Here is a 21,897-nt window from a genome sequence, read left to right as displayed (position 1 = left end):
CTCCATCTCCAAGCATGAAAGAAATACTCAAATAACAGTCATATATGTACTTTGTCAAATTTGTACCATACAAAAACAAAATCTCTTGCACAGCTAAAAACTGAACATCATATTTTCAGACAAGGCAGAATTAAATTCTTTACAACAAAATCAGCTTCCAGCAAAACAGAAGATCTTCACATCGCAAGAGAACACAGAATCTTCACAACACAAACCACACTTGCAACAGCCTATTTATGAATTACGAATATAGTTCTTCTTTACCGTAATAGGAAGTCATCCACTTCTCTGATGTCCCTTAATCATTGGCAGCCTTCCGGGAAACACCCTGAAATAGCATGACTATGATTCTCTTCTCGAGTCACTACCTGATTAAACCATATTTGAACATTAACGTTCATCGCTTCCTCCCAAGTGCGCCTTTGTAAACAGCCTTCATGCTCTGCGAGTCCTTAAAGCAAACGAAGTGTACAAGAGTATTACTGTTGGGATAGACTGCAAAGACACTAGTCCCTATCTTCTTGTTGCAGAGGGAGCACATGCTATCACTGGTAATCTTCACTACTGTTTTCCTTTGGGTATAAAGTTCATCTTTTACCTGTTTCACATAATGAGCTTTCAGACACGCAGAGATGATGGAAAGGAACTTGTAAATATTAGTTTAATCAGATTGAAAAAAATACTCTGATCAAGTAGTGAAAGATTAAAGAAATGCTTATGATGAAAAGATAAAAATAAACCAATATAAAAGAAAGGATAAGAACAAGCTTTGACTCAGCTGGGCCTTTTAGGATCAATAAAGATAATTCTCAATGGTGGAATACTAATTTGGGGCCTTCTAGGCTTGAACTATCATATTCTTCTGGAAGTATAAAGGTTAAATTGGTGAACTTTATGATTAATCGACCAATCTGTACACTGGTAGAAAAGGAATATGCGGAAACTTATCTACAACAGATACAACAGGCCGGGTGATATGTTTTACAGCAAAATTATTGAAGCCACTACTAGAAAAACAGTTTCAGCCAAAGAATATCCATTGTCAGTGGCTAAAATAAAACAAGCATACAAGATTACGCATGAATGAAGCCAAATGAATCTGCTTACAATAGTAAACGAGCAGATTAAGTCCTTCAATATCTAATACAATTCTCAGATCATATCCTGATTAAGTAAAATGCATCGACACACGAATACCTGCAGGTTCTCACTCTCACGCAAACTCTTGATAACAGAAAAGTTCCGGTATGCTTCACTGGATTTTCTGATAAGGGGCCCAAGAAAGGGAAGCAAGTTCTGCAAAACCCAACAAAAACAATAATTAGATTAGCTTTCTTCAAGCACACAGAAGCATACAGAGTTCAAATATTAATGGTTGATAATCATATACTATCAAATGCAAAATATCATATGAGACTACTGGAGAGTCGCACATCCCTCCCCACATGAAATCTCAAGCTAATAACATGGCTCCCCTTAAAGAGTGAGGAAAAAAAACATATTTATGACTTCATTACATAATGGGATGCCAGATTATTTTTACCATATAGTATATAACTCAAGTACCATTTAACATATATAAGCATTCATATATTGTATAATTGCAAACAGGCGTATTGTTACTTGAACTAAATGACAAATAGTAATTGGAACTACCTTAATTTAAATGCTGCAAAGAGAAGCATCCTATGTGTTGTGAGAGAAGTTTTTCAGAACAAAAATGGTCCCTTATGGGCATGTCATACCTTTACCGTAGTAGCCCTTTAACAGTTTGTGACTTCACTGTGATTCAAACAACTTTCTAGTTTTTCCACAACATGTGAATATTAGTTGCTAATGTCTTTCATACTCAACATCCTTCGCATTATCTCCAGTTGGAAGGATTTCTCTTGCAAACCTTTATTGCTTAAATGTTCAAGAATATAAGTTCACAGAAGTTCTAAAAGCTGTTGTTGAATTAAAATTTGAATAACCTTTCACCACATACTACTGAGGCTTGTAAAGCCTAATTCCTACTACTGAGGCTTGTAAAGCCTAATTCCTGGCAATTAAAAGTCTAAGACTACATCATGGGAATACAAAAAGCATTGCCTTCATCATCACCATTTAAGTGATAAGTTTGTATATAACCTCTCCTAGAGATTTATGATTGTGCGACAGCCATAAAGATAACCAATTACCTGTAACTTAGTGCCCCTGGGTAATAGTTTTAATGCCTGTCCACCATTGATTCTGTCCCACCTTCGGCTCAACAGATCAAAGACCTCATCCAACATAATACTGGAACCTGCTTCCTCGTTGGGATCATCTGCATCACCATCACTCCTCCCACTGTCAGTACTGCTGGGACTGATTCGGACTTCTACTGCACCTTCTATCTCCGCAATTTTCCTGGATGAGCGACTTCCTTTCATTTTAGTTGAACTTCCTGAAGCAACTCTCGGAATACCAGAAGTGGGAGTTGATACCAGATTGGTGATTCGCTTTTCAAAGTTTTTTGTCGTCTTTTGAGGATTCAAATATATTTGCAAGAGAGTGAGGTAGATATTGCTATATGATTTTGCAGAATGTTGGAGTGCAGACTCATAAACACGATCACAGTAGGACAATGCTAGATCAGGAACATGAAGCTACAAATGCCAATTACAACAACATATCAAGTCTTTATCCCACTATATGGGGTCACTACAAATCTCAATTAAGTATAATTAATCACTGGAGAATTTTGAATTAGACAATAACAGCCAATTAGTAAGAAATTTCAGTCATATGATAAATGTCAGAAACCAATGATTAAAGGATGAATAGCTTGTCTATTATATTAATTATGATGAAATGAAATAATCCTCACAACAGGAGCAAGAATGATCATTGTAATCGGAGGAACAACATAACCAGAAAAGCTTATGCATAGAAGGGAGAATCAAGACTCAAGACTCACTTATTTAACCTCAACAGGTTAAAAAGCCCTGCCTGAAGCCTCAGAATCAGCAGGCAGATTGATAATTCTGGAAAAGAACTACCATGGACACATAATCACAGAAGAACTAGCTAACTCTAATAACATGTTGAGTTAGAAGCTGAGAGTCAGACAGAACAGGCACAATCTTGCATAAGCACAACAGAGGAAAAATTGAACTTATTGATGAGGAATGCCAGAAATGCTTTTCAGGATCAGACGATCCTCAAACTTGTAGGTGCCACCCAGCCAGATGACTATCAGATTTAAAAAAGATAATAATATACCTTATGAACATATATTGATAATGCAAGCTCATGTTGGTTCATTTTTCCCAACAAAATTGCACGCTCTTCAAATAAATCATCCGCCGGAAGTCGCTTTAATAGAGCCTCTGTATTATATCCTGAGATGCTCTCTAAAGCGGACAATAATTTCTTCCTTGTTGGGGAATACGTTTTTTCGTCCCATTTCTGTTGAGCACTTAGATCTACATGCCATTCAAGCACTTCGGAAAGATAGATTTGCACCTACCATAGACAAGACCAATAAGTATATCCATTTCAGATTAGAATCTTATGCACAAGGATAGAGATAAGAAAAAATGTTTATTTGTTAAGTAGTTGGCGTTGGCAACAACAGCTCATTTTGTAAGATTTTCCCAATTAACAGTATTACAAATAAAATTAGCCTCTAAATAGTGATTAGAACAGCAAGTTTGAAGTATCAGTACCATTTCATTCTGCAGATTTCCAGATATCCCATTTTCATTCATTGCAAGCATCAGTTCTAAATATGTGGCCTGCATATTGGGTGCATGCTGCTTTAAGTAAGAGTTAACCAAATCTGCTGGAATATTTCCAGACAAAAAGAGCTCAATGGTTTGTGTCGGACAACTTTCGAGGACGTGCATTGAAAACTCCAATACAAGCATAGGATCGGTCCCGCAGAGAGGCTGCAAAAAATATTCACATACACACACACAAAAGAAAAAGAAAAAGATATTAAGAAACTAAAAATATTAAAAAAAACAATAACCAAATTTCTAAAAATTTGAAAAATGAATAGTTTCAATGCACTAATGCATTTCTACTCAGATCATGCACCAGGCCATCATTGCCATGTCTAGTTAGTAAACAACAAAAAGAGAATTTGACAGTCAAAACTTGGATATTTCTCAAACTTCAAAAACAGGGGCATAGAAGCCATAAATAAAACTACATGTACAAGACATGATGAAGAGCTAAAATTTAAACTTTTTTTTTGGAACATAAAAAAAAAAATTGCTATCCAGAAAAAAAGATAAAAATATTATAGTTGAAGTGAAAGACTACAAGTCAAAAATTGAACAATTGAAAGGAAGCTCTAAAATGAAAATAAGGGAAGACAAGTTCCTTTTTGGTAGAGAGATTGTTCACACCAAAGGTAGCATCTGCAGGCACATCTGGAGACAAAAAACAATGTGAGTTGAAACATTTATGAAACACAAAATAACATGTGGTTTAAGTATCTTAAACTATGGCTATTGCTTGAGAAAGTTGGTGTGATTCAAGAGCTGATGAAAAATAGCAGGTACAAGGCTCTTTTGAGTTAGGTTGACATTAGTATTGGTAGTAGCTAATAGTTTACACATCCCTATGCTCAACCTAATCAGCTACATTGTGCGAATGGTGTGGAATGATATAAAGCTTTCTCGGTGACTCTAGAATCAACATATTAAGCATCCAAATAAGAGACAACACAAACAATATTGTAACTTCATATGGGAAAACTTACTTTGAGATAGTCAATAATCATCTCAGGCTTGAACTTCTGTGTGAGCTCTACTTGAGGTTGTTCTGACTTTGACTCCTCAATTAATTTATGCAGAAGATTGAGGGCTTCACGGTGCATAGCATTGCACTTGTAAAGTTCAAGCAAAGCGATGTATTGATTCCTTTTCTGAAGAAACTCCTCACATATTTTTATATCACAGTAGTTGAGACCTTTCAGTAGTTCAACTGCAGCTGAAGATTGTCCAGTTAAAAGAAGAGCTTGGAGTAGTGCTGTATCCAGTATTGCTGCCATCTCCCTAGCAGCTGAGCTAATGGTAATGTTAACACGGCCCTAAAAGACCAAAGAAGATTAGAAGCTTAAGTAGAATAAAGCTATGGAGATGAAATAACACAGACAATCTTTTGCAAAATTTAATCAATATATAATATCAAGGACTACAGGTAGACATAAATTGGAAAGGAAAAAAATAACTGAAAAATAATGACTAAATTGGCAAAATAAGTCATGAGAATTCAAAGATATATATATAGTATCAAATGATAAATCCAAAATACAGAGAAATTGTTCAAAACTGCTAGTATATGAAAAATGGGTTCATACAAAATTAATTAAACAGATTCTTTAATTGTCCCAAATCAAATATCCAAAACTGAGTTCTAATCAGAAATAGATAGCCAGCATGAAGTAAGCAAACCAGCAAAGTGCCAATTATTATAGTGAAGTGTTATTGACTCCTTACTTAATTTTGACGCAAACTTGAGCCTGTAAGATACAGGTAGATGAACAGCTATTTGATCATCAGCATTGTCTGCATTGATTTCCTTACAAACTGATTCAAAGATTACTTGAAACTGTCACTATATGAACAATGAGTTCATAAGAAATTAAGCAAATAAATTCTTTCAAGTGGTGCAAGTCAATTATCCATCATTTTCTAATAAGAACTGGAAAGTAGGGCCATCACAAAGTAAGCAAAATAAGCAGAGCAATGTCCCTGCATAAACACATAAAGATCCTGCACTTACGTTGACAAGCCAAGGTCATTGTGGTCTTAATGTTACCCATAAGGATAAGCTTTGATTCAATTGCAGGGTGAGGTTTAAGTCAACCATCAACTCTGTATCCGTTTACTAAGCCATGTTATGAACTGAGTAGTGTCCCATAACTCTGCTACAAGATTTCTTGCAATTCCCACGTTGGCTACAAAAGCCCCCCATACTAATAGGTCATTCATTGAGAAGCAGTTCTTTAACTGCTGGGCTAGTGTTCCTTTCTGGGCAATTATTAGTCCTCAATTTTGATCCATTAGGCAGAATCAAAGCCAACTAACACAAATAATAACCAAGCAAGGATTTGTTTATTTAGTTCTTGATAGGCTATACCCAACAGGACTTGAGAGTTCTCTTTATTCATGGAATGCAACCTAAACTGTATGTCCAGATTATCCATAGAGGATATTCAACTATGTGATAGAACCCATTATTTTGGATTAAATTCTACACTAAAACAGTAGAACGAATCAATGTTTACAAGGATCCCAGCAATTGCTAGGATGAGAAAAAGCTAAAACAACCAATTGGCCTATTCGAGAGGGCCTTCTCTCTCCCCACGACAATTGCCCAGATTTCCCACACCTTCTCTCTCCTTTTCCCTCACCTTATATACCTTCTCATCAATCTGTTACAGCCACGTGAAGGAATATTCTACCCCTAACCAACTTTGGACTCTTCTATCCCTTAGTCAATTTCCTTGGCTACTCTTGATTTCTCCCCTCCTTTTACGCCTCTGATAGGTATGAATAACGGGGGTCCTAACATTACCCCCGCCCAAGAGACACACCTTGTCCTCAAGGTGAAATTCAAGAAACTGTTGCTGTATCTGATGGTAGGGCTCCCAAGTTGCCTCTAGGGGTGGCAGCCCCTTCCATTGGATTAGAACATCAAGGTTTCTCAAATTCTTTCCTGTGCCCGACCTGACTCCCAACAAAAATTCCGGTTCCACTTTCATCTCCAGGTCAGCAGTGAGCTGGTCTGGAATTTCTGCCATCTCTTGCATTGCTCCTTCCGCCTTGCGAAGCTGGGAGACATGGAAGACGGGGTGGATCGCGCAGGAAGGTGGTAGGGACAGCTTGTACGCCACTTTCCCAATCTTCTTCTCCACAGCAAAAGGCCCATAAAATTTCGGTGACAACTTCTCGTTCACCCTAGCAGCCAACGTCTTCTGTCGGTGGGGGCAGATTTTCACATAAACCAGTTCGCAGACCTCAAACTGCACGTCTCGTCGCCTTTTATCTGCTAAATTCTTCATTCTTGACTGCGCTTGCCGCAATTGGGTCTGCAACTCCTCCAAAACAGCATCCCGCTCCAGCAATTGTTGCTCGATTGCCGAAACCGCTGTGGTCCCTTTCTCATAACACAGCAACGGGGGAGGTTCACGCCCATAGACTATCTGAAACAGAGTTAGTTTTGAGGAGACATGATAAGAGGTATTATACCAATATTTTGCCCATGGAAGCCAACTGCACCATGCCTTGGGTTTGGAGGAGGAAAAAACATCAGAGATAAGTCTCTAAAGTGCGGCTTAGGACCTCAGTTTGACCATCGGACTGAGGGTGGTATGCGGTGCTTTTGTTCAACTGAGTGCCTTGCAACCTGAATATTTCTTCCCAAAAATGGCTGACAAATACTTTATCTCTATTGGAAACGATCGAGTTTGGAACTCCATGCAATCGGATAATCTCCTTCACGAAGATCCCTGCCATGCTGGCTGCTGTAAATGGATGCCTTAGAGCAATAAAATGTCCATATTTACTAAGTCGGTCCACCACCACTAAGATAGAATCCCTCCCCACTGATTTGGGCAACCCTTCGATGAAATCCATAGATACATCTTCCCAGATTTGACGAGGAATTGGAAGGGGATGCAGCAACTCTCCCGGAGACAGCGCCACATATTTATTTTGCTGGCACACAGGGCAATGTCTAACATATCGCTGAATGTCCTGCTTCATTCATGTCCAATACACATTGGCTGATATCCTCTTATAAGTCTTGAGGAACCCGGAGTGGCCCCCAATCTGTCCATCATGTCCCTCTTTTAACATCAAGGGAATGAGAGTGGAGCCCTTAGGGAGAAACAATTTCCCTTTGTAGAACAACTGCCCATCCACCCATGCAAACTTGGGTCTGTTCGTAGGATTTTCCAGCACCTCTCTAATAATTTCCTGAAGTGTCCCATCTTCATTAACCTCTTTTTTGAGCTGGTCCAGCTGCAATACCCGGGGAATGACGAGGGTCAAGCATGGCAGGTGAAGGAATGCAGGAGAGGGCATCCGCAGCCCAATTCTCCATCCTCGGGCGATATCGGATCTCAAAGTCGTAACCCATCAGTTTCACAACCCACTTTTGGCACTCCGGACTGACTACCCGCTGTTCCATCAAGAATTTAAGACTTCGTTGATCAGTTCTTATAACGAACCTTCGTCCCAATAAATAATGTCTCCACTTCCTCATAGAGAAAACTATCGCCATCAGCTCCCTCTCATATATTGACTTGTTTCGACCATTGGGATTTAGGGCATGACTGAAGAAAGCGATAGGTCGCTGCCCCTGCATCAGGACTGCCCCCAAACCATGCCCCGACGCGTCTGTCTCCATGATGAATTCCTTCGCAAAGTCCGGCAAAGCCAGCACGAGTAGTCCTATCATTGCTCTCTTAAGAGATTGGAAAGCTTGCTCCGTCTCCTCATCCCAAGAGAAATTATTCTTCCGTAGGCGATCTGTCAACAGCCAAGCCAGCTTGCCGTAATTTCTTACAAATCTTCAATAATACCCCGTAACGCCTAAAAATCCTCGGAGTTCTCGCAGCGACTTGGGGTTGGGCCAATCCAGCATCACTTGCACTTTAGCATTATCGGCAGCCACTCCTTCTTGGGAGATGATGTGCCCTAAATACCCAATATCCCGCTGTTCGAACGTACACCTCTTAGCATTAGCGTACAGTTGGTGAGTTGTTAGGACCCTTAACACACACCTTAGATGTTCCTTGTGTTCACTCATACTCTTACTGTAGACCAAAATGTCATCAAAGAACACAATAATGAATTGTCTCAAGTGCTCCTTAAAAATCTCATTCATCAAGGATTGAAAAGTAGCGGGTGCGTTTGTTAAGCCAAACGGCATGACTAAGAATTCATAATGACCCTCATGAGTGCGAAAAGCAGTCTTCGGAATGTCATCCGGTGCGATACGTATTTGATGATACCCCGATTTCAAGTCCAGCTTAAAATAAACAGCAGCCCCATACAGTTCGTCCAATAATTCTTCAATGACAGGAATGGGGAATTTATCGGGAATTGTTACCTTGTTTAAAGCCCTATAATCCACACAAAATCTCCAGCCACCATCCTTCTTCTTGACCAACAACACAAGACTGGAAAATGGACTGATACTCGGCCTGATAAGATCTGCTACCAACATCTCTCGAACCAGCTTCTCAATCTCATTTTTCTGGAGATGGGGGTAACGGTAAGATCGCACGCTTACCGGAGGGACTCCGGATTGTAACATAATCATGTGATCCCTCCCCCGGTGCGGGGGCAACCCACAATGCTCCTTAAACACCTCCTTAAAATCTGTCAGCGGGTCCTGTAATTCCCCAAGAACCATCTCTTCCCCCTTCTTTTCTTCAGCTGTCAAACTTCCCAATTCCAACAACACTCCTCCTTTTTCACGAAAAGCCTTCATCATTGACTTCAAAGTTACCAATGTTTTGCTGAGGCTGGGGTCCCCCAGTAGTGTTATTGTCATACCCCTCGATCTGAACTTCATGACCAATGAACCCCAATCAACTTGGGTCTCCCCAAGTGTGGCTAGCCACTTCATTCCAAGAATGACATCGGAGCTTCCTAGCTCTAATGGTAGGAAATCCTCAACTACCTCAACATTTTGCAACCGCAGAGTAACCCCCTTACACACCCTAGCCCCTTGAATAGCCATGCCTGACCCCATGATCACTCCATAACCTCTCATTTGAGTGCAAAACAACCCCAACTTCTGCACTAGTTCAGCAGCTATGAAGTTGTGAAAAGCCCCATTATCGATTAAGACCACTACTTCTTGACCATCAATCTCTCCCTTGATCTTCATGGTCTGTGGAGGTGTTAACCCCACCACAGAATTCAAGGATAGCTCCACCACTTCCCCTATTTTGACTGTGTCTTCTGGTTCCCTTGAATTCTCTCCAGTTTCAGCCTTTGTTGTTTCTTCTTCTCCCTCTTCCCTTTCTTCCTCATAGATTACCATCACTTGCAGATCTTTGTTCTTGCACTTGTGCCCCACCGAGTACTTCTCATCACAGCGAAAGCAGAGACCCTTCACCCGTTTGGCTTGCAACTCGCTCTCACTCAGTTGTTTAAAAGGAGGGTTGCTCCACTTACCGACGGCTGGTGGCCGATGCGAGAAGGCGGTGCTGGGTGTCGCCAACTTCGGTGGTGCTTGTGGAGGGGGCCGAATCACCGGCTGGGTGTTTGTTACTGGGATGGAAAGGGCCAATACCCGAGTTGGGCCCGATCCAAGATAACCTTCGCGAACCACCTGATTCCTCTCTTCAATCCTTTGGGCCAGCTCCATCATCCGCTCCAGTCCCGTTGGCCGCAGTACCCTCATCTCCGCTCGGATGTCCAGCTTCAGGCCATTTAGGAAGTGACCTTCCAGAAATGCTTCTGGTAGCCTTTCAAGTGATGAAGCTAAGGTCTCAAAACAAAGGCGGTAGTCCTTGACGGACCTCATCTGCCTAAGCGCGAGGAACCTCTCCTCTGCGATGCCTTCTTGAGTCGATCGGAATCGATTGACCAGCATCGCTTTGAGCTCCTCCCAACTCCTCACACGCTGACGCCTTTGCTCCCACTGAAACCAGGCAAGAGCAACTCCTTCAAAACAGAGCGTTGCCGAGTCCAGCTTCTCCGCATCCGATAGTTGGTTCACGGCGAAGTAGCGTTCCGCCCTAAAGACCCACCCATCAGGGTTGACTCCCTCAAACAGTGGCATCTCCAAGCGTCGACCTCTCGTCTCCAGTCTTCCGAAGCCCTCCATCATTCCGCCTTCGTCTCTCCCTCTTTCTCCCACCTCGGTGTCTCATCCACTGTAAAAGAAGAACCCAAGGGTATGTTCTCCTCACCTCGTTTCCCTTTCATATCTTCTCCTGCACCTCCCACCTCTCTATTAGTAAGTTGAATTGGTCCAACATCATCGTCGTGTTCTTTTCTATGTCATGCACCTTTTGGAATTCATTCCGCATAGAATCCAACCCGACTTGCAATCCCTCCATTCGCCCTTCCATTTGTTGTTGATAAGTTTCCAATTTTCCCTCCAACTCCCCCACTCTCTCAGAAACGAAGATACCCATGGACCAAAGCTCTGATACCAGAATGATAGAACTCACTATTTTGGATTAAATTCCACACTAAAATAGTAGAACGAATCAGTGTTTACAAGGATCCCAGCAATTGCTAGGATGAGAAAAAGCTAAAACAACCAATCGGCCTATTCGAGAGGGCCTTCTCTCTCCCCACGACAATTGCCCATATTTTCCACACCTTCTCTCTCATTTTCCCTCACCTTATATACCTTCTCATCAATATGTTACAGCCACGTGAAGGAATATTCTACCCCTAACCAACTTTGGACTCTTCTATCCCTTAGTCAATTTCCTTGGCTACCCTTGATTTCTCCCCTCTTTTTACGCCTCTGATAGGTATGAATAACAGGGGTCCTAACACTATGGTTACTAAGTCTGTCTGCAGTCATGTTTTTGATAGTAGAGCTACACAAGGATATAAAATTATGGCCTCAAAATCCATCTGCAGTTCATGTATTGCATTATAGAGCTACATACAACCTCCAGAGAAGTATTTGTTCTCAATCTTCCTATTTCTCCAAGCATGTTGTTTGAAGGTGTTTACCAAAGTTTAGGACCTATAAGAATTAGAAGTCAATCAATTTAAGTGATATTTCCATCCAAGAATGTAAATCGGCAATTACCTCTAACAAAAGATTTTTAGATGTTTAAAGATCAACAAATGGGGCTCAAGCTCAAACATGAATAGATTAACTTGACTATGTTCGCCTAGAAACAAATGGGTTCAGGTTTGCTAATTTCACAATGGGGTTGTAAGTAATTAGGCCAAGTACTTCAGGGTAGGGAAAAGGAGAATGCTTTAGAAGAGTTTTGTCCCTTTTTCCCAATGTTGTTTGGTCCCCTCATTGTTAACAGAATCTATTGAATCATGTCTGTCATGCCCTCTCCAACCAGGATGCACTCCAGCAACCCTTCTACGAGAATTCACAAAGGAGTCTAACATCTACCCCATTAGTGGCCAAATTTTTTCTTTAAAAGCCATATACTCTCAAAAATCCACTAGGGTTTGGACACTAATGGGGTTAATACATATACTCTCAAGTTCCAGCAAGAAGGTCCAACCCAGGTATAAAACTCTCACCTCTTGCAAGTAAGGAAGTCCTCAAAGGCAATGAGTAACCATCTCTTTTCAATCAGAATCTTCATGTAATTCCCCTTTTAACACAAACAAATGGGTTAAACTTCTACCCTGAATTCCATACTCACAAGCTTTCTAACTGAAGAAGGAAATTGATACCATATACAGTGGATGAAACCTCTTTGAGCTTGCTCACAGCTCCATCTCTCTCTCCTTCTCTTCACTTTCTCTCACAAGTTTCCTTCGTGTTTGTTTTTCTTTTTCTCTTTTCTGGATATGGGTTTGTGATACACATACAAGAGAAGCCTTCAACCAAAATCACTTCGCCTAAGAATGGCCATGTTTCTCTCTTTCAACCCAAATACCAAGGTGGCATTAGTTCCGCCACCTCATCAACACTTTGCAAAAACTGTTGACCGTCACATCAAGCTGTCCACCATTTTGTTGAAATCCTGTAATCTCATGCCAGTTCATCAACTGTTGACAGTTTCCTCTTCACTGTTGACCATTTTTGTCCTGATTTCACATGTTAGATGTAACCTATTCTTCCAATAGGCCTCACTCACTACAAAAGGCAACTGAGCTATGTTACCTCTCCATAATGCCCGGGATTCACATCGTGGCCAGATTCCACTACACAACGCAGTCTTGAACATCTCAACATAATGGTGATTTACAATGTCGGCATTTTATCCCATGCTTTAAGATCATACTTTGACTTGGCAGCAGACGACAGATGGGTATGGAACTCATCACCAGGGACATTTCCAGTCCTCTTATTCTGTGATACCTTTAGTGACAAGGGGATGTTAGGATTTCCTTGTAAGGGCATGTGGAGACTAAGGGCTTCCCCCAAGGTTCCTCATCGTTACTAGGTTCCATTATTTCTTTCAACAATAAAAGGAAGAGCAGGCATGCATGATTTCTAGTTGGTGCATTACATGAAAGAAAAGCAAGGAATTGGAGACTTTTTCTTCATTATCCTGCTATCTCAAGTTGTTGGCAAAATACTACGGCATGCTGCCAACAATAATAGATTTTTTTCTTTTAAATTCCTGGGGTCAGGGTTGCTGAAAAAATAGTCAGACATGGTCTTGAGCTCTTTGTATAATGTGGTGAACATGGGCGGGCAGATACAGAAGAATTTTTACAGTACAAAGAGATCAATACTGACAGGAAAGCTTTCATGTTTCCCTGTTTTTATAGTTGAGAGAGGATACATTTTTGTATCTCCTTCTTACTGCAATTTTTAAATAATTTATCTTTCCCTCTTATCTAGCCCCATCCTCCAACCAAAATTTTCTCTTCCTGTTTCATGATTTCTAATTTACTAAAAGAATGAATTATGCAAAATAATTTGAATGTATACACCAAGTGTATGAGTCTTTTGACGTGTGATGATGAAATTTAGCAAAACCACAGAGATGAAGTTGTCCGCAGTTTGTCCAAGATAATGGCAATATTCAGATGATGAACAAAAATGCAGGTATCAAAATAATAACTACTGCAGGTCCACTGACATGATCTAATTAACACCATGAATGAGACATACAAAATAATTTACCTTGGTTGATTTCTTTGACCAGTTGGAATCAAAAGACACATAATTATCTCCAACAGCATCTGAAACAACCTCCTCAGTTCCCTCAGCAGCAGCTTTCTCAATTATGCCATATCTCTTCTTCTGCAAATACTTTATGAGAGCCATTAATGTGTTGTGGCTCATCTTCTTGGACTCAAGTGCAGCATTCTCACTGGTTTCGATTAGCTGCGAAGGGGATGGTGATTCCATATCGTCTGATAAACCAGATGAACCTCTTGAGAGATGTGGAGCATCTCCAGTTATGTCCATTAACTTATCTGGTTCAGGTAACACAGCTGATTTTGGAAGTACAATAGATGGGTATAAAGAAAGCACATGTGTGATTTCTACTTGAGATGCTACAAAATGTTCCATGGCTTCCTCATAGCTTCCATTCTCAAACAGATAGTGTGCATATCTGAGGAAATTAAAATTTTACCCAAGGTAAGTTCATAACTTCAATTGCATTACTAAATCACGCCAAGTATAGCATCTGATGAATTCTTTACTAAATCACACTTGTCGAAATGCATTAAACTTTGAAAATCTCAATAAATCATCATAATGTAAGCATGTATAGGTATGAGCCTAAGTAAAATTCCTACAAAACAACTATAAAACTAGTTATGTTATGCGGTCAACAACACACAAATATACATCTATGTATACTTCAATATAATGAAAATAACAGAGGTGCCAATGGGTGTGTCCACATATAAAAGAGGATGAAAATGAAAATCAATATCCTTAATGCATCAGTTACTCCAAAATCTCTATAAATCTACCCTGCTCCTAGGATGTCTTGATGCCATCAAGAATCGACTTTACAATAATAGAGAAGCATACTCTTTTCAATATAAAGACAGGATCTTTCAAAGCCTTGAAAGAACTCCAAAATTAAGTTTGCCCCAGACAACCTACTTTTCTCTAAGGTTTCAGGTTTGTCTAAGACACCAACAATCATCTGTCACTTCTCACATTTGTCAGATAATCATCCAAATATGAGATGTTATCTTTTAACTTAATAGAGCTCGACACTCTTAGACACTTGGTTTGTGTCCATTTAAGAAAATAGACAAGTGCTTGCTTAAAGAAGATAATTTGAAAACTAATGATAGAATAAGCAAATACAGATTTAGTCAGCTTTCTTCATTAGCGGTCAATGAAGCTATACACTATTATCAGAAAAGATGCTCACTTGCCAGGATTCTAAGACAGTTTGGTTTCCGACTCTTATTCAACATTTCTAGAAGGATGCTAACAGACTTATTTCTTTTCTACACAGGACTATTATTAATAAATTGGTTCAAAATTACCCATTTCCTGATACAATAAAGTAGAAACTACAGTTAGCTCCTGTTGGGGATATCAAATTCAAGGCATCAAACATCTATGAATACTTGGCCACTGTCCAGAAATTTAAGCAAAATGTCTATGAATAAATTAACTCCCTGTTACTTACTGATCCATCTCCAGCTTCAAAATTCCTGAAGTATTTTCCTCAAATTTCAGAACTTTAAGAGATAAAGTGACTTGCAGATTTCACATCAACATGTAAATAATCAAACTTCCAAGCCTCAGAAATTTGGTCGGCAAGAATTTAGGGCTAGAAAGCACAACAAATTCATTTTGGGTGCTATACCCAGGTTCAAAATTTACAGAAATGGATAATCGTCACAACCCGTGAGAGGTGCCGAACACATGAAATGGCCTGTTTAAATTATTTATTATTACTTGCCTCCTTTGACACGTCTAAAACATGCAATAAGACGTGTGTCTATGTATTGAATCAGACACATGACAGGTGCAAAAAGACAAGGCAGATTTGTATCACAGTTTTTGGAATTCTTTTGAAGTAAAATATACAAAAACAACAATTTTTGGTAAATAATAAAAACATAATTATAACTTTGATGAAAAATAGTTATTTTTCCAATGGCATTTATATTATCATTATTAGATTTACTGATGTCTTTACATTGTATTCCCTGTATTCTTTAATATCTTTGTATATTAACATGATTATAGGTTAAAATTATCTTCATATCGGATTAATGATAATGATAGACATGAGCGGAAAGCTAGAATTTATATAGCAAACTCCACATAGTGGGATAAAGGCTTGGTATGTTGGTATGTTATTGTATTGGATTACTGATTACTTTTTCAACATTTTCAGTTCTTTTTGGTTACTATATTAATAAACATTAGTAAAAATATATAAAAAGTATTCTTTTTTTTACTTATCCATATCTTTATTTGTCCAAATCACCATATCCCGTGTCCATTTCCATGCCTATATGCAAATCAGTGCGTACTCAGTTTAGGGTTTTCTGCGATTACATGAATTATCAGATACAGTAATACAAGGAAATATCTGTTTTTGAGAGCATAATTATCTCAATACATGGACATCTCAAATGCAATAAAGCAAAGACGTTATACCAATTTTTGTTTCATTAACGATGGCACATCAAAGCAATTGAATAAAGAAAGGGTGTCTTTTTTGCACGACACCCCGCTTTGCTAGGGTTGGGGGAGAGTGGTTGAATATAAAAATTACAATTTTTTTTTTTTTATGTTCAATTGAATATTAAAAAAAAAAATCCAAGAGACATAATCACCTTATATGAATTGATTGCTCCTTTGCTGCTCGTAGGCTTGAGTCCTCTGGTGGAAGCAGCTTACATAAAGCCAGAGCTTCCTCAAAATTGCCAGATGCTGTTAACTGTACTATCTGTATTGTAAATGAGACATAATTATTGCAATTTCATGAGGTCATTAAGTTCTTTATCCAAGCAATGGGTTAAACTTACTAGAGACAATATACTACTCAATTACCCATGGTTCCTTTTTATTATAATCCATTTTCCATCTCAAAATTCAAGAATAAAAAAATAGTTGGAAGTATATACTGTATAATCTCCAGTCAGCAACGTTTTTAGCACGCAAACCTATATCAATTTTCAAGTAATCAAGCGTAAATTTACAAATATTAACAAAACTTCTAACATGGTCTACAAGTACAATTGATAGAAAAGATCATATCATATCAATTTGTAACTAACAAACCATGAAAGATAAAGATCTTATCATCTGGTTAGATTATTAAGGAAAACCTCATGTGCCTTTCTTGAGGCTGCAGCCTAGCATAGAAGAGATCTCTCTTTGAGATTTGATGGTCCTGCTTTTGAAAGCCTGAACATGTCTTTAAAAACTCTAAACTGAAGCATGTGTTATTGCAGATAGCCTGGTGTATATCTGTCAAGGTACAAGAAAATACCTGGGCACCAAGAGGAACAGGAAACAGCCCATAAACAGAGTTCTCTAATGCAACAATTATTGCATAAGAGCTTTCCAAAAGATGCCGAACATTGCGGAGGACAACAGTCTGTATTAATGGATAAGGAACTCGGAGAGAGCGTATCTGCAAACCTCAAATTACCAAAAGAATATGAATGAACCCCTTATCTAGGTCAGAATAAAAGAAACAAGACTCCTGATTGCTTAATGGAATTGTCAAGCTACCTCAACATGTCTTGGTAAGAGACCTATAGCATATGGTTTCTGGATGGCAACGGTTGTTGGAGCCTCAGACCAACAAATCCTGCCTTCTTGAAGAAGTTTCCCATTTTGATCCACAAACACTCCAATGTTATCCTAGAAGCAGAGAACAAGATTGTGTAGATTAAGTTAGTCAATTAATCATGAATTAACAAGGATCACATTAATGATTAAACAATATTTAACAGATTAAAATAGATATTTGCTTACAGGATTCTCTATAATAATTAACACTGAGTCTACTCATAAACTACTGACTCAATCTCACTGCATTAAGTTTATCAACATTGCCATACAAATAGACTTCTCCAATCTGATCTTCCTCCTTTACCATTCTACCTACTCCTGCAACCTAATTTTTGATAAGATTATGGATTCATAAAGCATAATGTGAAGAATGAGATGATTGTTGTACAATTGCCAGAAGCCAAAATGTAGCTAGGAACATTCATCACAGCAAAGGCAACCATCAATTTTTTGGGTTAAGCAAGGTGAACATGATGTTCATTTTTCAAATTGAGGAAGATTGCTAAGCTAATTCATAGTTTAAATTGTAATGATACGATTATTTTCAAGACACATTGCCATGTGTATATAACACCCACAAAAACTAAAGGCTCAAATCAACTTTCTCCATATACTAAATCTCTTATTGACTTTCGTTTCACTTCTTCATGGACCATAGCCATTAGCCTGACCAAATCTCACGATTATGAGACAGTACAGCATGGCTCATAAATTCTTATCTCATTTAGTAGGGTTACTGCCTCTTTAATGGATCGGGGAAATTACAAATATATTAATTAATATCACTTCCCGAATTCAAAGACATATCTTCTTACTATATCCACTTGGCAAAAGAAAAATCTAAATTAGCAAGTGAGAAATACATGCAAAATCATACACAATATAACAGCAGAAGCCTACAATAAATTATGGAATTCTAAAATGACCACCACCTAATATGAATATAACCCATATTGCCATAATTGCATTAAGTAAGAAACGTGAGTAGTTTCAGTCTTTTATTGTCAGTATGACTTCTTCAATAATCTATCGTTATGTTTTCATGTTATACAAGTTAGTTTCACAATATCAATTATGAGATAAAACATAATCATATCAATTATCTTTATTCACTGCTACGTGAAATCCATATGAAAATAGTATTGGAACTTTATCTTATCTTTCCCTCAGTAGAGGGTTGTATCAAGAAGGGCATCTGACATAAATTTTGCTAGATTATTTTTTTGCATGAATTTATATTGTCAATGTGACTTTTAAAAGTTAATTGGCAGTATGAATGCCTTGCCAATGCCACCAACCCTAATTTGGTTAGAATAAGGTGCAGTTGACGATGATGATGACTACTTCTATAATCTGCAAAAACCATGATTGCCAAGTCATGGGAACAGGACACCAGTATAGCCTTATCTGAACAACTAGAAAAGGTAACAAGAATCAGAATTTGATTATTGTTTTGAAAATCTACATTTTATGCCAATATAATTATATAAGTTGGAACAAAAAATTTCTCTGTACAGATTGTCTAATAGTTGCCATGTTTTATTTTAATTTTTACATGATGCAATCAAACTGTGGTTCCTGCAGAGCCTTTCAAGTTGCTCTCACCAAATTCCATCAATAAAAAGAAAAGTTATGGCAAATCAATCAAGTCAAGGAAGCCACAACTGGTCAAATATCTATATTACCAGAAAAGCTATTATCTTAATAAATTGTGAAATGGCCTGCATGTATCCTTACATGGTACACTTTATTGCAAAATGAAATCATCAATATCAGCAATCTAATTTTTTTTTTGCTCATTATCCTCAATTATTTAACAGAAATCAAAGTTCAACAAAAAATCAAAAGACTGGCTGAATTTTTAACAGAAATCAAAGTTGTGGCTGTGGTCACAAAAGTTGAAGTACAGTGACCAGTTTATCATAAAGTGCAAAGTTCAGGGATTAGCAGTGTAATTTAGAATTATAGTATATACAGGGACCATTGTGCTTTAAAAGTATCTAGAATTATGATATATACAAGTATGCCTCTATAATACCATATTTTAAAACATGTGATATGGCATATTGCCGATTAAAAGTATCAAGAATTATGATATATACAAGTATTGTTGGACTATAGAGTGCAAAAATCCTTCAGATATTTCATGAAAACTTTCTTAATGCTCAGAGACACAAGAGATATGAAATTAAGACCATACCAACCTAACTCATGCATCTGTTACATGATCTCTCCAATGGAAGCTAATGAGATCTACAGGATATTAGTGTCGGGCAAACCACCATAACTCAAGATAGTAGGCGAAAATATTTTTGTTCTATGGTTATACCTGTAACACCCCATATTGCAGATCAGGCAACTATTCTAAACAACCTTAGTTAATTATCTATCTAAATGTATCTTGAGTTGGGAGAAACTCATCTTCTAGGCTCAACCAACTAAACTTTTGGATTCTTGAGATCTTAGAGATGTTTAGATGCTAATGTGTAGTGTTTTTGCATGATTTAAACACTTGAAATAGGTCTCTTTGCTCACTGATTCGGTGGATCTCTTGCATAAAACATCATGCAAAAGCATTGTAAGTTCTCACACCCTTTCATCACATATTCATCAGCATGGTGTGATAGCGATGCATGTTGGATGCATTTATATTCTAGTTGGTATATTGTCATGCTTTGGGGCATATGTTAGATATGTGATGAGGCTCTGCTTAATAAGCTTTAAAACTCACCCAATATTTAACATTTTTCATACACAAATAATAAAGTTGGAAATGGTGGAATTCTTTTGTAAAATATTTCACATGTAAAATATTTTACATCAAAACAAACAGAGCCTTAGTGAAGCCCCACAATCTGGAACCTCGTGTTAATTTCAGAAAATCAAATAGCCATGTCAATGAACTGGAAACCATAAGGAAAAAGAAAAAGTGAGAGTACCTTCCCCAGAAGAAGTTCTCCAGATGGAAGAGACACTACTAGTGGAGGGGCAATCCTACCAGAAGGAAATACCTCAGATAATGCACCATTTGTGGAATTCAGTATTGTGTATTCCCGTCTAATCCCCAAACATATATTCTCACCACACCAAGACATTGACTTAACCGTATCTGGTACCCCAAATTCCTTCACCTCCACAAATCCCCGTCCTCCTACAAAAGTAGCACACTAATTTGATAAACTTCTTCTAGGATTAATAGAGCATTGCAGTAAACAGTAAAACTAACAATAATCCCTTTCTCTTTGCAGCACACTTTTTTTTTTTGTAAATTCAGATGGGAAAATAATACAGCCACGTGAGACAGAAAGAAAATGAGTTAGAAGCATGACACCTCAACATCAACAACTTCATGAGGCTCTCCATCAAGGTGCTCAGTGAACTGAAGTAAAAACTCTTACGTTTAATGGAATGGAGTTCCAGTTTTCATTTTTCGGCCTTCAAAGTTTTTTGAGACCAAGACAACAAGGACAGTAACCAAAAATTTTCGCTCAATTTTTTATCCTTCTACTCTTTGAATTGCGTAACGTACCAATTTATAGCTTTCAGCATTTGCGATCATCCACTAATATCTTGGTATAATTTTTCAATCAATGATCGGCTATAATTAGAGTCAGAATTCGCGAAATTACCGTCGTGTCTGAAAATGCAGACCCTCTTTTGCCTGGCGAAGCACAGGAACCCTCTCCGGTCGTCCCAGGAATACACATTCGCGCCTTTGGCTTTGGTAATCACCGCAATAGTCTCCAAACCGGGAAGGCGGTGAAACGCGATCGATTCAGACAGCGAAAGGAGTAGCTCTCTCGAGGCCAAAACCTCCATTGCCACCATCGACCTCTTTGAGAAGCCATTGATGGTTCGTTCGAGGACATAGGGCTCCTTTCGCAGCTCTAGGGTTTGAGCACGCCGATCCGAAGTCGGAGAGTGGTCGGAGCCCGATGATTCCGGGGCGTAGATCCGAAGAGACCCATCAGAACAACCGAGGAGTAGTTTGGAGCCGTAGGACTCAACGGCGTCAATCTTCGTCGGGCAATTACTGAGGAGGACGAATGAATCGTATGCACTGTGTACCATTATCTCCGTCGGTGTTCCCTCTCTCCCTCTCTGGCTTTTCCAGCTTCGATTAGAGTTAGAGAGAGGTCTTGCAAATAAAACGGTGTCGTTCAACCTCGGAACTGTATAATAGTCGGATCAGCAGCTAAGAGAAAAGATCTTTAACATTTTTAGCTTCTTGGGAATGGGTAGAGGAGTTTTTCGAACATTCGAAACCGTCACAAAAAAAAAATATATATATATATATATGATCCTAAACATTTTTATTTAACTTACTATAGTTTAACTTACCTGTTTTTTGAAAATGAATTGGAATTGGTAAGTAAATTTTCACCTTTGAAGTAAAAACTACTTTTTATATATATTATCATCCAAACATTAGAAAATGAGTAAAAAAAATGTTCTATTTCAAAATAAATGGATCGATCTTCATATCAAAAAAAA

The 21,897-nt window shown here is 38.4% G+C and overlaps 2 protein-coding genes across 2 annotated transcripts; both read right to left on the bottom strand.

Annotated features, from left to right (window-relative positions):
* Positions 1-24: 24 nt before the first annotated feature.
* On the bottom strand, positions 25-21,562 carry LOC127803918 (vacuolar sorting protein 39). Its single transcript, XM_052340556.1, has 12 exons — positions 21,033-21,562; positions 20,343-20,554; positions 17,341-17,472; positions 17,096-17,239; positions 16,437-16,549; positions 13,795-14,230; positions 4,736-5,065; positions 3,693-3,914; positions 3,247-3,489; positions 2,181-2,630; positions 1,198-1,296; positions 25-598 (listed from the first exon to the last, which is right to left on the bottom strand). The coding sequence occupies exons 1-12, from the start codon at positions 21,472-21,474 to the stop codon at positions 398-400; spliced, it is 3,024 nt and encodes a 1,007-aa protein (XP_052196516.1). The 5' UTR covers positions 21,475-21,562; the 3' UTR covers positions 25-397.
* LOC127803919 (uncharacterized) lies at positions 8,557-13,765 on the bottom strand. The gene has a single exon (XM_052340557.1). It carries the CDS (start codon positions 10,828-10,830, stop codon positions 8,557-8,559), a length of 2,274 nt encoding a protein of 757 aa, XP_052196517.1. The 5' UTR covers positions 10,831-13,765.
* Positions 21,563-21,897: the final 335 nt, after the last annotated feature.

Source organism: Diospyros lotus, chromosome 6, assembly GCF_014633365.1.
Source record: "Diospyros lotus cultivar Yz01 chromosome 6, ASM1463336v1, whole genome shotgun sequence".
NCBI lineage: Eukaryota > Viridiplantae > Streptophyta > Magnoliopsida > Ericales > Ebenaceae > Diospyros > Diospyros lotus.
The sequence above is the reverse complement of the archived record's forward strand: the minus strand, read 5'-3'. Positions and strand labels throughout refer to the sequence as shown.